Below are 14360 nucleotides of genomic sequence, written 5' to 3'. Positions count from 1 at the left end.
CTTTATTATTAGTAGGAAGTAAAATGTTAATATCAGTCGGAAGGAGACAGCCCAAACAGCGACGAAAACAGCGCTTTAATTCAACTTTACTCATCTTTATTACACTCATACCAGACGCAAAGACACGCCTATGACCCACTCTCAGCTTAATAAAATCGTAGGTCATTAGCTTTACGAGCATAACCAGAGCTGTCCCCACCATGAGAGGGTTAATGGTACTAATACTAACACTCAGCTTCCTATGGGTCACTTAACAATAAATTTCAGTCATCTGGCGGTGAGTGGAACTGAATCCTAAATTAGCACCGTCCACGAAAGAGTTAATGCTTACAGAATGAACTTTCCCAGGCTTGTATTATCACTCCCTAACACCTATTCCGTAACGATTTATTTCTGGATATGGGTGGTTATTATCCTTTTGTACGTTATCCATGCAGAGTATAGCGAAATTAGAAGGATTTGTGTAATACAGATGAGGACAGCAAGGTGTGATAAACAAAACTAAATCGATTAGGAAAAAGTGCTAGGGAGCTTCCTCACCTGACGAAAAGAGTAATGGTGCAAAATTAAATACGTGTTACATTAATTATCTTAGTTATAATTTCCAGAGCTGTTGTAATTTCGGCGTCACAATCTTCTCTTTTGGGGGGTAATTTATTTGTACGCATTTGTTATTTAAAATGGCTGAGTAGGGTTGGGGTTGGAAGTGGGGACTGGGGGAATAGGGGTGGGGAGTCACAGGTAGAGGAGTTAGGGATAGGGGAGTTAGGGGGTTGGGGAATATGGATGGGGGAATTCGGGTAGGGAGGTGTGGGTGAGGAAGTTAGGGGGTGGGGAATAGAAGGTGGGGGGAGGGAACGTCATGGAGTGGGGGAGTGGAGGGTAGGGAGTGAGTGCAGGGGGACTAGGGGGTGGAGGAGTGAGGGAGGGAGGGGGAAGAAGGTAACACAGACTTCCTAAAAAAGAAAAAAAAATGGGGGAAATGACCCGAAAACAAAGACAAGTGAATTAAGAAAAATCACAATTATAATGCTGTATTTTCTTGTCTTCCTGTGTTTGTTGTGTTTTCTTGTCTTCCTGTGTTTTGCTGTGTTTCCCTGTCTTCCTGTGTTTTGCTGTGTTTCCCTGTCTTCCTGTGTTTTGCTGTGTTTCCCTGTCTTCCTGTGTTTTGCTGTGTTTCCCTGTCTTCCTGTGTTTTACTGTGTTTCCCTGTCTTCCTGTGTTTTGCCGTGTTTCCCTGTCTTCCTGTGTTTTACTGTGTTTTCGTGTCTTCCTGTTCTTGCTGTGTTTCCCTATCTTCCTATGTGTTCTGTGTTTTTTTTTCGGAACATAAGGAAAACACTAGGCCTATTTCTTACCTCTAAGCTCCTAGGGAAGTAACATTAGGGCAGCTTGTATTCTCTAGCGAGGACGTGGAAAGAGTTAAATGCAATGTTGGTAAAGTTTGCATTTTTGTTATTATTTTTAGTGTCTATTGTGCTTTTGAGGTAGCAGGGAGAAGGGAGTGAGAGTCCTTATTTAATCCTACTTATTATTATTAACTTATTCATATTTTATTCTTGGCCTCTCCGGGAGATTGTTAATAAGCCTAGGGAGACTTTTCTAATTGTAAGGATTAGACTTAGGCCCTAACACCTCTTCCTGAGCGATTTATTTTCCAAACAACTCACGATTATCTTTTTGTTTGCTTCTTAAGTCTTTTCAGCATCGAGTAAGGCCCTAACACCTCTTCCTTAGCGATTTATTTTCCAAACTACTCTTTAATATCCCCTGGGTTGCTTCTTAAGTCTTTTCAATATCGACAGAGACTGCATGAACAACACACAGGAATATAGTAAACGGAGCAGGATCAGAAATAAATCGGTAAGGAAGAGGAGTTAGTAAGCTTCCTAACTTTACTAGAATACCGTCCTTAGTCTTTATCAGCCACCTCAAAGCTAGAAATCCCTCCTAAAGCTGAGTAAAATCGTCTGAGTGTAGCCTGAGTAAAGCAGTAAAGACATCATAGCAGTGAAGGAATGAATAAGAAAAAGTAATACCCCATCACTTATTGCTACGGTCAGGTTGTATAAAAATGCTTTGGAAATTATCGACCTAGTGGAGTAAGATATGGTATTTCCTAACCCCTTCACTACTAGATGCCTGTCCCTTCAATAAAATCATGATAAAAAATGTACAAGATCATCTCAAGGAATGTATAAGATCATCTCAGGATATGTACAAAATCATCTCAAGAACTGTGTAGAATACTCTCAAGAAATATAATGTCATCACAGTAAATACGTATCATCGTCTCAAGGAAATATATAAAAGACTTAAGGAAAATTATCAAATCATCTCAAGAAGTACGTAAAACCATCTCAAGAAATGCATCATATCATCTCAGGAAATGTATGAAATCATCTCAAGAAATATACGTTATGTAAATCATCTCAAGAAGAGCATAAAGTAATGTTAAGTATATCAACTCTTCTCAAGAAATATAGAACATCACCTCAAGAACTATACAAAATCATCTCAAGAATTATATCAAAATCATCTCAAAATATATATAAAATCATCTCAAAAAATATATAAAACCATCTCAAGAAATATATCTAATAATTGAAGGACTTTTTAGGGTTACACACGAGCTGAGAGGGTCGTTTTTTTGTTTTTGTTTTTTTTAATCATTTGAGGATGAGAAATCACTTTAGGAGAAATAAATTCGTTTAGTGTTAAGGAATATAAAAACTAGGACTACACAATATGTCTTTAAATGATGTGAAATTCATGTGCATAGATTTTTATATATTGAAGAAAATGAAGCAACTAGTCTTTTCACTCTAACTTGGCCAAAAATTGCCTTCTTCCCATCTAAAATACTCATCTGTAACAATAAATCAATCTAGAATATCACGCTAGTCAAGAGGAAGTGCTCTGGAATTAGTTCAGAGCTGTAGCATTGTCTTAACCTGCCACTGAAATACGTGAAATAAGCTTAGGACGAGAAATCTGAGCCAGGTGAGAGTGAAAAGAGTATAGACGAAAATTCCTCCCCTGATGTGGCATTGAAATTAGAAGCATCACATAATATTATGGTCTATGTAGTGGATTTTTGGGGTGGAGGATGATTGGCTTGAATATTCATGGGTATGTTAGTGTAGTGGAGGTGGATGTGAGGTGTGGATGAGGCTGACAAGGAGGAGGATAGTGGATGTTTGGTAGATGAGATGGATTGGATGGATTGAATGAATTAGGTGGATGTTAATTAGGTGGATACGTGAATGTTGATTGGGTGGATTACGTGAATGTGGACTGGGTGGATTAGGAGGATTAGGTTGATGTGGATTAGGTGGATGCGTGATGTGGATGTAGGACGTGGATGAGAACGATAATAGGTGGCTGTTTGATGGATGTTGGGTGGATGTTAGATGTTAGGTGAATAACGTAAATAATGAGGTGGATTAGGTGGATGTGAGTGGTGGATGCAGGACGTGGATGAAAGCGAGAAAAATAGTGGATGTTAGGTGGATGAGTGTGATCTTGAGAAACAAAGAAGGGAAAACGAGAGAGAGAGAGAGAAGTGAAGAGGGGTGATAGAATGGAAGAGATGACAGTGAGTGAGCAGGGGGAGGAGGTGGGTGGGGGAGGGGAGAGGGGAGTTGAGGGGTAGGAAAATAAGGAGAGGGGAGAAAAAAAAAGTGTGAGGGAGAAAACGAAGGGAGGGAATAGGAGGGAAGGGTGAGAAGGAAGGGAGTAGATGTTAGAATGAGGCGGGAAGGAGGGAGAGGGATTGGGGGAGAGGAATGTAAAGGGAGGAGAGAAATACAGGGGAGAAAAAAAGGGAGAGAAAGGGGTGAAAGGGAGAGAATAGACAAGAGACCTGGGATGGGGTGGGTGGGAGGGAGATGGGTGAGTGGACTGAGGGGAGGGAGGAAAATAGAAGGAGAAAAGAGGGAAGAGAGAAAAGGAAATGAAACAAAACCAAAAAGAAATGAAAATAATGAACAATAATGAATGTGTAAAAGGGACGGGGGTGGGGAGGAGGGGTTGTGGGGAGGAAGACAGAGGGGAAAAAGAGGGGAGAAAAAGAAATGATTAAAAAAAAGACTATAAGAAGAGAGAACAGTGAATGAATATAGAGGCTTGAGGGGAAGGGAATGAGAAAATGAAAGAGAACGCAGCCTCAGCACACACACCTGCTTGGCTAAGTGCAGGTGCGGTAGCCAGAAGCACAGGTGTTTGCACGTGCATGTTATCTCGCCATGCAGAACACAAAGACCACTCAGGGTATCATATAAAGTTGCTAACCATCAGAACGAATAATAATTTTCTCGCCAATAAAGCAGGGAGGTAATGTAAAAAGGTTAAGAAGGAAAATAAAGACAAAGACAAATATGAAAATAGAAAAAAAACGAGAAAAAAAATCTGAACGGAGGAAGGGATTTATTTACCCCAAGATTCGCTTTTTTTCCCCCCGTAACTCCTTCACTGCGATTTTTTTTTATTCCTTGCTATCTCCAGACGATTTAATTTAGCTTAGGACTGATTGTCTTAACAGAAGGGGTTAGATACAGCCGTCAGTAATCCGTTGAGTACTAGAGATTATTTCTAAACTGAATAAAATCGTCTGGAGGTAGAAGTAATGATAATAGTAATGATAATAATAATAGTAATAATAATAATAACAATAATAATAATAATAATAGTAATAATAATAGTAACAACAACAACAGTAACAATAAGAGCAACAGTAACAACAATAAATAATAATAATAATAATAATAATAATAATAATAATAATAATAACAATAATAATAATGACAATAACAGTAATAATAAAATAATAATGATAATAATAATAATAACAATAATAATAAAATAAGTCCTTGGGGAAAGAGACTATCCTTCAGCTTGTTTCATTAGGGAAAAGTTCGCAGCCTTCTGATTAAACATGTACTTTGTATGTGTGTGTGTGTGTGTGTGTGTGTGTGTGTGTGTGTGTGTGTGTGTGTGTGTGTGTGTGTGTGTGTGTCCCTTCCTACTGTATACCAGTTACTATCAGGGGAGGGAAGCTAGGAATTGAAGGAGGGAAGGAGAGAGATAGAAGGAAGGTATAGGAAGGGAGGGAAGGGTCCAAGGAAGAAAGTAATATAGAGAGAAAGGGAAAGAGATGGAGGGAAGGTAGGGGAGGGGTAGGGAGGGAGTGAGGGAAGGAAAGATAGAGAAAAAGGTAAAAGGAGGAAAGATAAGAGTGGAGCGAGGGAGGGAAAGAAATGGAGAAAGAGTAGGGGGAGGGAAGGGAGGATTAAAAGGAGACAAGGAACTCGATGGAGGGAAGGTAGGCGGAGGGAAGAAGGAAGTGAAGGTAGAAGGAGAGGGAGGGAGGGAGGGAGATGGAGGAAAGATAGAGGAGGGAATGAGATGGAGGAAAAATAGAAAGGGTTGAAGAGAGGGAAGGGAAGAGAAAAGGCAGGAGGAGACTGGGGAGGATTGAAGGGAGGGAAAGAGAAAGATGGAGGAAAGGTAGGGGAAGGGAAGGGAAGGGAGGTAAGGGAGGGAGGGTGGGAAGGAGGAGAGGGAGGGAGGGAAGGAAGGAAGGAAGGGAGGGTGGCATCTGGGCGGTGAGTACGATAATAAGTGTTGACACAGGGCTGGCAGAGAGGGGATAGGGTGGGCAGGGTGTTCACTGGGCAGGAGGAAGGCAGGAAAGGAAGGGAGGGAGACAGGGAAGGGGGGAGGGATCGAGAGAGAAGGGACAGAGGGAGGGGGAAGGTGATGAGAAGGGAATGTAATGGGAGCGAAAACAGAAGGAGGGAGGGTACGGAGGGAGGAGAAAAAGGGAAAGGGGAAATGAGGTGAGAGGGAAGTCAAATTGAAATGAAGGGAAGAAGAGAATGTAGGAGATGAAGGTAAAAAAAAAAAAAAGGAAAGAACGGGAGGGAGAGATGTGAGAAAAAGAACAGAAAAGAGACAGTTAAAGAATGGAGGGGTTAAATAATAGAGGAAGAATGAGGGTTGGTAGGAAGGAAGGAAATAGCACAAGGGGATGATATTTGCAAGCTGGAATGAAGGTTAATTGGCTAATAGGAAAGGAAGAGGTATGTAGATTGAGGAAGTTTTGTGTCAGCGTTAATTAGCGAAGGCGAGCAGAATTGGAGGATATAATTGCCATGGAGAGAGAGAGAGAGAGAGAAAGAGAGAAACATACCTCCCCTCCTCTCCTCCTGCGAACAGACCGGAGGGAAGCTTTTTTAACAGTAGTGGGGAGAGATTCTGTTTGTCGAGGGTGGTGGCGAAACTTTGATCTGAATGACCTATTGAGGTAGGTAGAGGTGAGGCAGGAAGGAGAGCAGGCAGGGGGACTGGATTAAGCAGGACAGGGGTGAGGTAGGACAGGGGTTAGGCGAGACAGGGGCGAAACAGAACAGGAGTGAGGTAGAACATGGATGAGGCAGCAAAGAGATGAGGTAGGCCAGAAGTGAGGCAGTGAAATGAGTGGATTGGATCAGGCAGGACCCAGGCGAGACGATGTTAGGTGGGATGATCATTTGTGGTTGCGGTGTGGTAATGGTGGTAGTCGTGGTGGTGAGGTAAAGGTGTTATTGATAAAGGTGCGAATGGGTTAGTTTATGCAGGTGTGATGGTGGGGTGATAAATAAAGGTGCATTAAGGGGTAGTAAGGCAGGGTGTTGATGATGATGATGATGATGATAATTGATAATAATGATGATATGATGATGATGAAGTGTGAATGGGTTAGTTTATGCAGGTGTGATGATGATGCAGGGATGCTTTATAGTGGTGCATTTAGCGAGTGTGGTAAGGCAGGGTAATGATGATGATGATGTTGATGGTGATGATGGTACAGGTAAAGTGTGAATGGGTTAATTATGCAGGTGATGGTTCGACTCAGGTGTTAATAAAGGTGCATCTTGTGGAGTTGTAGGGCAGGATAATGATGAGCCGAAGTTGGGAGTGGGTAAATTTGCTGGCTTTTCTTAATATAAAAAGGAATTATTATCAAGTAGGATATAGAATGTGAGACAGTGGATATTACTGAAGATGTTATTGGGTACTGATTTTTTTTTGTCGGAGGGGGTGAGCTTTTGGAAGGACTGACTTTTTGGATATGTGAATGTTTTATTACTGTACTCCAGAATTTGCTGCCTACTGTTATGTAATCAGAAGCGTCCCTAAGGTTATTCCACTTGTCTTGTTTGCGTGCTTTATAAGAATTTCTTTTACGATTTGCGTGTGTAGGGAGGGTGGGGGTACTCACTGGGTAGGCCGTGTGGGAAGACCCTGCCGTGTCGTGAGAGGAGCCACGGGTAGAGCGGGTACTCGCGAGGCAGGTGTGCGGCCAAGCCGGGCCCGCCGCCCATCATGAGGGGGTTGAGGTGCGGCGGGAAGGCTGCGGGCAACCCTTGCAGCTGTGGCAGCGCGGCCAGGTTGAGGTGTGGCGGTAGAAGGGCGTGTGGCAGACCGGTGGGCAGCTTGGCGGCGGCCAGCAGCGAGGGCGGCAGGCTGATCTCTTGAGCCGGTCGTTGAGTGGCGCCGTTAATGGGCTGTGGCCTTTGAATTGGTAGTGGTTTGTCCTCCAGCAGCGCCCGTACGGCCAGCGGCGCCCGCAGGTCGCTGAAGGCGGGTGGGCCGGGCGAGAGTGGTGAGGGTGGCATAGCGGGCGGAGACACACCGCGGTCGCTGCAGGTATCGGCCAGCGGCGGCGACGCGCGGCCATCAGAGTCGCCCTTCCCTCCCACCAGCGACTCGATGGAGAAGCCGAGTTTGGGCTTCATGAGGGGGGCGCAGGGCATCATTCAGCCCAGGGCCATGTGGTGGCGGCGGCGGCGGCGGCGGCTCACGGCGGCAGCGTGACGGCACCACACACACACAGGTCAGGTGAGCCGAGCAGCAGCGGGCTCGGGGCAGGCACTCCAGTCCGCCGCCACCCCGCGTCCCGGCACCCGCCATGTGTCGCGCCCTGCTCCGCCCCCGTCACTGCCCCGCCTACACCCGCCACCACACACCAATGGGGGCAAGCGAGAGGCGTGGCGCGCCAACGGCGGGCGCGTCTTCCACTTCCCACGCACGCACGCACATACACACACACCACACTACACACACTAGCCCGTTGCCTCCAGCCGCCTGTGGGACCGCCCTGTATGTCGTTCCCACTGCTGCCATTACACCAGGCGGCGCTCACGGGGAGGCAGAGTGGCAGGGTGTTATATAGGAAGGCAGAATATTCAGTTGTGAGAGTGAGGCAACATTAGGCAGAGCCTTGTCAAGTAGGGCAAATGAACAGTGACAGCCAGCGAGACAGGATGTTAGGGAGGGATGGGCGAGTTAGTCGAGCATGGATGAGAAGTTTTATGGGACCTGTACTCTGTAATATGAGAATGGTGCTGGAGAGGGTCACCCTTAGGGGGTGGCACAGATATAGCCGGTCGGCTTGGCTGCCCGGTTGAACAAACGTCCATCATTTCGCTCCTTGTCCCCCAAAAGGAGGACGACAGATTGCAGGAGGACATCTTCAGTCAGCAGTCCACTGGGTTCATGTTCAGATGAGCCCGGGACCATAACAACAATGCGGGGACGTTAGGTGAATCGGTAACAGTAAGTCCCATTTTACCTTCCTTCGAAGTGTACGGGCCCCTAGGCTAGGCCACCGTAGTCCAGTATATTTGAGGGTAGAAGATCAGCCTATTACCCACTGGTGACACTATAAAATCAAAGAACCATCAGTTAGCTCTTGGGGATCGAACCTATGCAAGGCCGTCACTCCAACTGGGGCGTTTTAACCACTGTACCATCATTACTCTTTTGCTCAGACTTCGGTGCTGGAGAGGGATGCCTTCATGTGGATGCACCGATATAACCATGCGGCCTCACTACCCGGTTATACAAACATCCCTCGGTTCCCCCCCAGCCCCTAGAAAGGAGGGTGGTGGATGGCAAAGGAAGAGCATTTTCAGCCTACAGTTTGCTAGGTTCACGTTTCAGATGATCTACAACAACAACAACAACAACTTCAACAACAACAACAGCAACAACAACAACTACTACTACTACTACTACTACTCGTAACTCAGGTTTCGACAGTGTTTTATCTTCTCGATGGCGCAATAATGAAAATCGAACCTGCACTGAGCTTATATAGGATATGAGACAATGTTGATAAGGAACAGGAAATTATGACTTACACTCCTTCATTTTCCCCCTCAATACATACTTGTTTTGGACATGAACCTGCATCTCAGTCATACTTGATTTGCAACGAAGTGTAATAAGGAAAAGCTGATTAAAATGCTTGGGCAGAGTCCTAGAGTACATCAAGATAATCGAGGGAGATGATGGGTTGAAAGGAAAATGTTACCACCTTACATTTTTGGCTCCGTAGGCAGTCTGTTAACCTGAGCTAAATCGTAATAGAAGGTTACCGATACTTACGACTGTGGGCTACCTAATTTATGACTGGGGCGGCAAAAAAAGCGTGATGATGATGATGATGATTCCTAACCTGTGACTGGGATGGAAAAATACAGTCCTGACGATGATGATGATGATGATGATGATGATTCCTTGCTCGTCACACGGTGGGAGGAAATAGCCATGATGATGATAATGATGATTTGTCAGTGGATGTGGAAAAGTCATGGCTGATGATGATGATGATGATGATGATGATAATGATGATGATGATTATTACTGTTGCGAGTGCTGAGGCAAAAGAAAGGACTGGGAGAGGGATGTCACATGCACAAGAAACACTGACAAGCACGGAGAACCTCAAAGCTGTACAAGGTATGGCAATTACTCCTGTAGAATCTGAACTGTATAACGATCCTGAAGATTTATGGTCTGGTGGTTCGACTGCATATAGGTTCGATTCCCAAGAGGTGACTGGAGGTGTTCAGATAATTAATGCCACGGAAGGAGGTTAATCACATATGCTTAATTGTACCGCACATCCATAGCCTAGCCTCGGGACCCTACGCCTTGCAGGGGGTAATACAGGACAGTGGGGAAAGTGTATTGTTGGTCTGGTGAGGTTGGGTGTTGGGAGGTAGGGAGAGTAACGGAGGTAGGGTACTTGAGAGGTACGATACTGGGATGAAGAATTTCTCTCTCTCTCTCTCTCTCTCTCTCTCTCTCTCTCTCTCTCTCACACACACACACACACACACACACACACACACACACACACACACACACACACACACACACACACACACACACACACACACACACACACACACACACACACACGAGGGAAGGTGAAGGTGAGGACTTGGGAAGGGAGGACTTTGGAGGTAGAGGACTTCTTGGGTGGGCAGTTGGGAGATAGGGGGTTGGGGAATGGGGATATTGGAGGTAGACATTTGAGAAGTGAGGGACAGAGGTTAAGAGACAATATTCAGGGTTAGTATGCTGTGACGGAGGTAGGATCCACAGAAATTAAGGATTGGGGTAGGGTGTTGCACAGGCTATCTAGTGCGGTGGGGTTGTGAGGCAGGGTGTTGTGGTGGCGAGGCAGAGTATTGCGGTAATGAGGCAGGATTTTGACGAAATATGAGGCAGCATGGAGGGTAAGAGAGGGAGGACAAAGAAAACTGTGTATTGTGGCACTGAGGAAGGTTACCGTACTAGTTAGACTTAATACTGAGAAGGTAAGGTAGTGTGGTGCATGGAACGGTGAGACACAGTACATGGGGTAGTTATTATTAGGCAGAGTATTGAGAAGGCAGTACATAATCGTGATAAGGCAGAGTATTGAGAAGGCAGTGTACAATCGTGGTGTGGCTAGGTACTGAGAAGGCAGTGTATAATGGCGGTGAGGCAGGGAATTAAGACGGCAGTATATGTTGATGGTGATGCAGGGTACTGAGAAGGCAGTGCACGATATTAGTGAGGTGCAGATTATAGTGTATAATGTTACCGAGACTTGGTGTAGGATATAGGACTGTATGTTAGACTGGCAGGGAAAGTAAGGGAATAATTTGATATCCATTAACACATTTAGACTGATGAACTGTTGAGATCTTGAGATAAATTACTGAATAGACAGTATGAGTAAGTATTAACACCTTCACTACGATGACGTACTAATTTATTCTCGAGTACACATATAAGCTTCAATGAGATGGATTATTGCTCTCTCTCTTTTTTTTTTTTTCTGTCGAGATCTTTTTATCCGGCTTCTGAGAGAGATTTTTCGAACTGGAGGGGTTAGATATGGCCTGGATTAAACCTCTTAACCATTAGATTCTGTGGCGAGCAAAATCGTCTGGGAGTAGGTTGATAAAATGAGAGAGAGAGAGAGAGAGAGAGAGAGTGTGAGAGGTCATTGTACTGAATAGGTTAGGGAGTTCCTCTACATGTTGCATAATTTTATCCAATATATTAAATCTTTTTTTATCTTTTTTCTTTCCTTTTTTTTTTTTTTTTCATATCTCAGTAAAATGTTAACCAGTCATTTTCGGACAACCTACATGTGGAAATGAGTTTAGGAAGATTTTAAAGGAGAAAGGAAAGAGCAAAGGGGGGGGGGATGAATAGGAGACTGTGGTGAAAATAGGAGACACGTGATGGAAAGACGAAGTGGAGGGAGGGAGGGAAGAGGGAAGCAGGAAGAAAAGTATGTGGAAATGAGGTAAGGAGATATTGCTTTGTTGAGAGTGATGAGCTGCAAGAGATGTGAGGTCATGCACTGCCCTTCCTTCTCTGTTTACCGGTGCTCTCTCTCTCTCTCTCTCTCTTCCGTCATCCAAATTTCTCCCTTTTCCAGCAGTGTTTCGTTTTCAACTCCTTTTTTCATGTTTTCCCTTCCTCCTTTTCTTCTTTCTTTGCCTCTTCTATCACCCAGAAAATATTGTCTCTCCTACATCATATCTTAGTTTAATATTTCTCTTCAACTTTCTTACTCTGTGCCTTTTCTCTTTATTTTCTCTCCCTTTATTTAAACTTCTTGTCTGTTCAATTTCGTTTCTTGATTTAATTATCTCCTATTTCGTTTATTTTTCTTTATTTTCCTAGATCTTTATTTCATCCAAAGCCACAGTCTCTATAATATGGTTTCTTTGTATTCTTCATCTATGTCGTATCTTTTATTTTTCCCCCTCTCTATTTACTTATATTTGATGATCAAGTTTCTTCTATACCGCTTCTTGGTTTAGCTATTTTCTACAGTCTACTTCTTGCTTCTCTCTCTCTCTCTCTCTCTCTCTCTCTCTCTCTAAAACTGTGTATGTTTGAGTGTGTGTATGTGATGTATGTATATACTGTATGTAAGCATGTATACACGAATGTACAGTATGTATGTATTGTAAGGGCCTTAGTTTTCACTTCATCTTGACATGGATGTGCTTATAGTTCTGGTAAATGTTAACGACCTCCTTCATGTAAATATATATAATGGACCGAATTATTCATCACATGAGCCGTGTCATTAACATCATCATAATAAGGCATTGGTTATTCTGTGCTGGTGCTCCTCTGCCTCGCCCCTCGCACTCCGTCTCCCGTTACTTAAATCCTACAATAATTTTTCCTACAGTTTTATGCTTCACAGTATATTGATCGCTTGCTTCATATCTAAATAATCTTCAGTGTCTTGCATCACAGAAGAATCACATAGGAAGCCCGGATTTCAAATTTTCCACTTTCGTTTTTGTTTGAAGCCTCTCAATGACCTTTAAAAACTCTTTTGCCCTTCACAGTGTACCTCTATCATTGCACCATAGTAAAAATGTGTCTCTCTCTCTTGCTTCATACTAAAATCGTCTTCCTCTCCTTGCGTCATTTTGGATTCGTCTTTTATCGCTTGCATCATACTAAAATCGCCTTCCATCGCACGCGTCACATTGACCTGGTCCGAGCAAGTTGGTAGATAGAATAAAAATCAAGTAGCTGCAAGAAATAAATAGGCCCAGAACAAATAACCGGCAGGGAGTGACTGGAACAAAGGACCACGTACGACTGACTGGAACAAGGGTGAATGACGAACAAAGAGACAGACCAGATACGAATGACTAGAACAAAAATGAAAGACTGAACAAAGACTACTAGTGACTGGTGCATGAGTGAGTGACTGGAACGAAGAGACAAACCAGGTACAAGGGACTAGATCAGAGAAAAAAGTGATTGAAAAAGAACAAGTGACTGAAGCAGAGAAACAGACCTAGAGCAAGTAACTGGAACAAAGAGACAGATAAAAAATGGGTAACTGGAACAAGGTCTGGACGGGGCTCGAGCCAAAGGGACAGTGACAGACAGGTAAAAGAGACAGGTAACAGGGGAGACAGAAAGGTGTGAATCCTGATGGCTATTATACGGAACAGTCCCCGCATCATCACTGCCCCGATTGCTAAAGACGCGCAGGTAGGCGACGTGACAGGGCAGCAATTTCAATCCACCTATTCTCTTTCGGGACTTCGGGAGGCTTGGGTTGAAGATGCCCCTCTCTGTCCATCCTTCTGCTGTTTTATCTGCTGCCCTTTCTCTCCTTCTGTTCCACCTGCATCTCTCTCCGTCCTTCTGCTGTTTATTGCCTTCTCTCTCCTTCTGTTCCACCTGCATCTCTCTCCTTCCTTCTGCTGTTTTCTCTGCTACCTTTTCTGTCCTACCTCTGTTCCACCCGCATCTCTCTCCATTCTCCCCTCACTCCGCCGATTTTCTTAGTCTTTTATGCATGCAACTAGTGAACTCTGAAAATGTGATCCTCAGAGTGTCTTTCCCACTCTGTACGATCTTTCAGGATTTAAAACGCAGTGTGTCCAGGTGTCTAGATATGAACTCATTTTGAAGTAGGCTTTCTTTTTTGTTCATTGTTCTTTGTAAGGGATAAGTTAAGCAGGTTTTCAGATTTAGGTGTCTTTCTTGGATAACCCCTTCACTTCGATGACGTGTTTTGCATATCAATCTAGGTATTTTCAGACGATGATATCCAGTTTAAAAGGAGGAAAATCAGGTTGGGAAAGGGTTAAATGGAGACTGTATCTAATCTCGTATTATTATAGTTATTTTTTCCAGTGTTTACAAAATCGTCTGGAAGTATCAGGAGTAAGTTTAAAAAAAAAAAAAAAAAAAAAAAAAGAGGTAGCAAGAGTAAGTTTTTAAGAAGACAAATAAAAAGATAGAAAGAAAAACCCCTCCATCTCAACATGTGGTGTCTCCAGCCTTAACAAAATCGTCTGGAGGAAGGAAGAATAAGTTTTTAAGAAGATGTCATGGGATTAAAGGCATCAAAGAGAAAATATACGGAAAAAATCCTTCCATCTCATCGCAGTCCTCATCCTACCTCCTTCCCACCCCTTTTCCTATCATCACGGAAGACATTTTGTGGTGTAAGCGTGTCATTTGTGTCATTTGTGTCG

At 43.8% G+C, this 14360-nt stretch overlaps 1 protein-coding gene across 1 annotated transcript in view; it reads right to left on the bottom strand.

The window, feature by feature from the left end:
- The window catches only part of LOC145410194 (uncharacterized), a 58707-nt gene extending 50905 nt beyond the window's left edge, over positions 1-7802 (bottom strand). The window contains exon 1 of the mRNA XM_080280393.1: positions 7265-7802. Coding sequence (XP_080136519.1) covers positions 7265-7802 — 538 coding nt within the window. The remainder of the gene's footprint in view (positions 1-7264) is intronic.
- Between the last annotated feature and the right edge of the window lie 6558 nt (positions 7803-14360).

The sequence above is a fragment of the Coenobita brevimanus genome, chromosome 84, assembly GCF_032717465.1.
Source record: "Coenobita brevimanus isolate Jiangsu-jjx chromosome 84, ASM3271746v2, whole genome shotgun sequence".
NCBI classification, from domain to species: domain Eukaryota; kingdom Metazoa; phylum Arthropoda; class Malacostraca; order Decapoda; family Coenobitidae; genus Coenobita; species Coenobita brevimanus.
The sequence above is the reverse complement of the archived record's forward strand: the minus strand, read 5'-3'. Positions and strand labels throughout refer to the sequence as shown.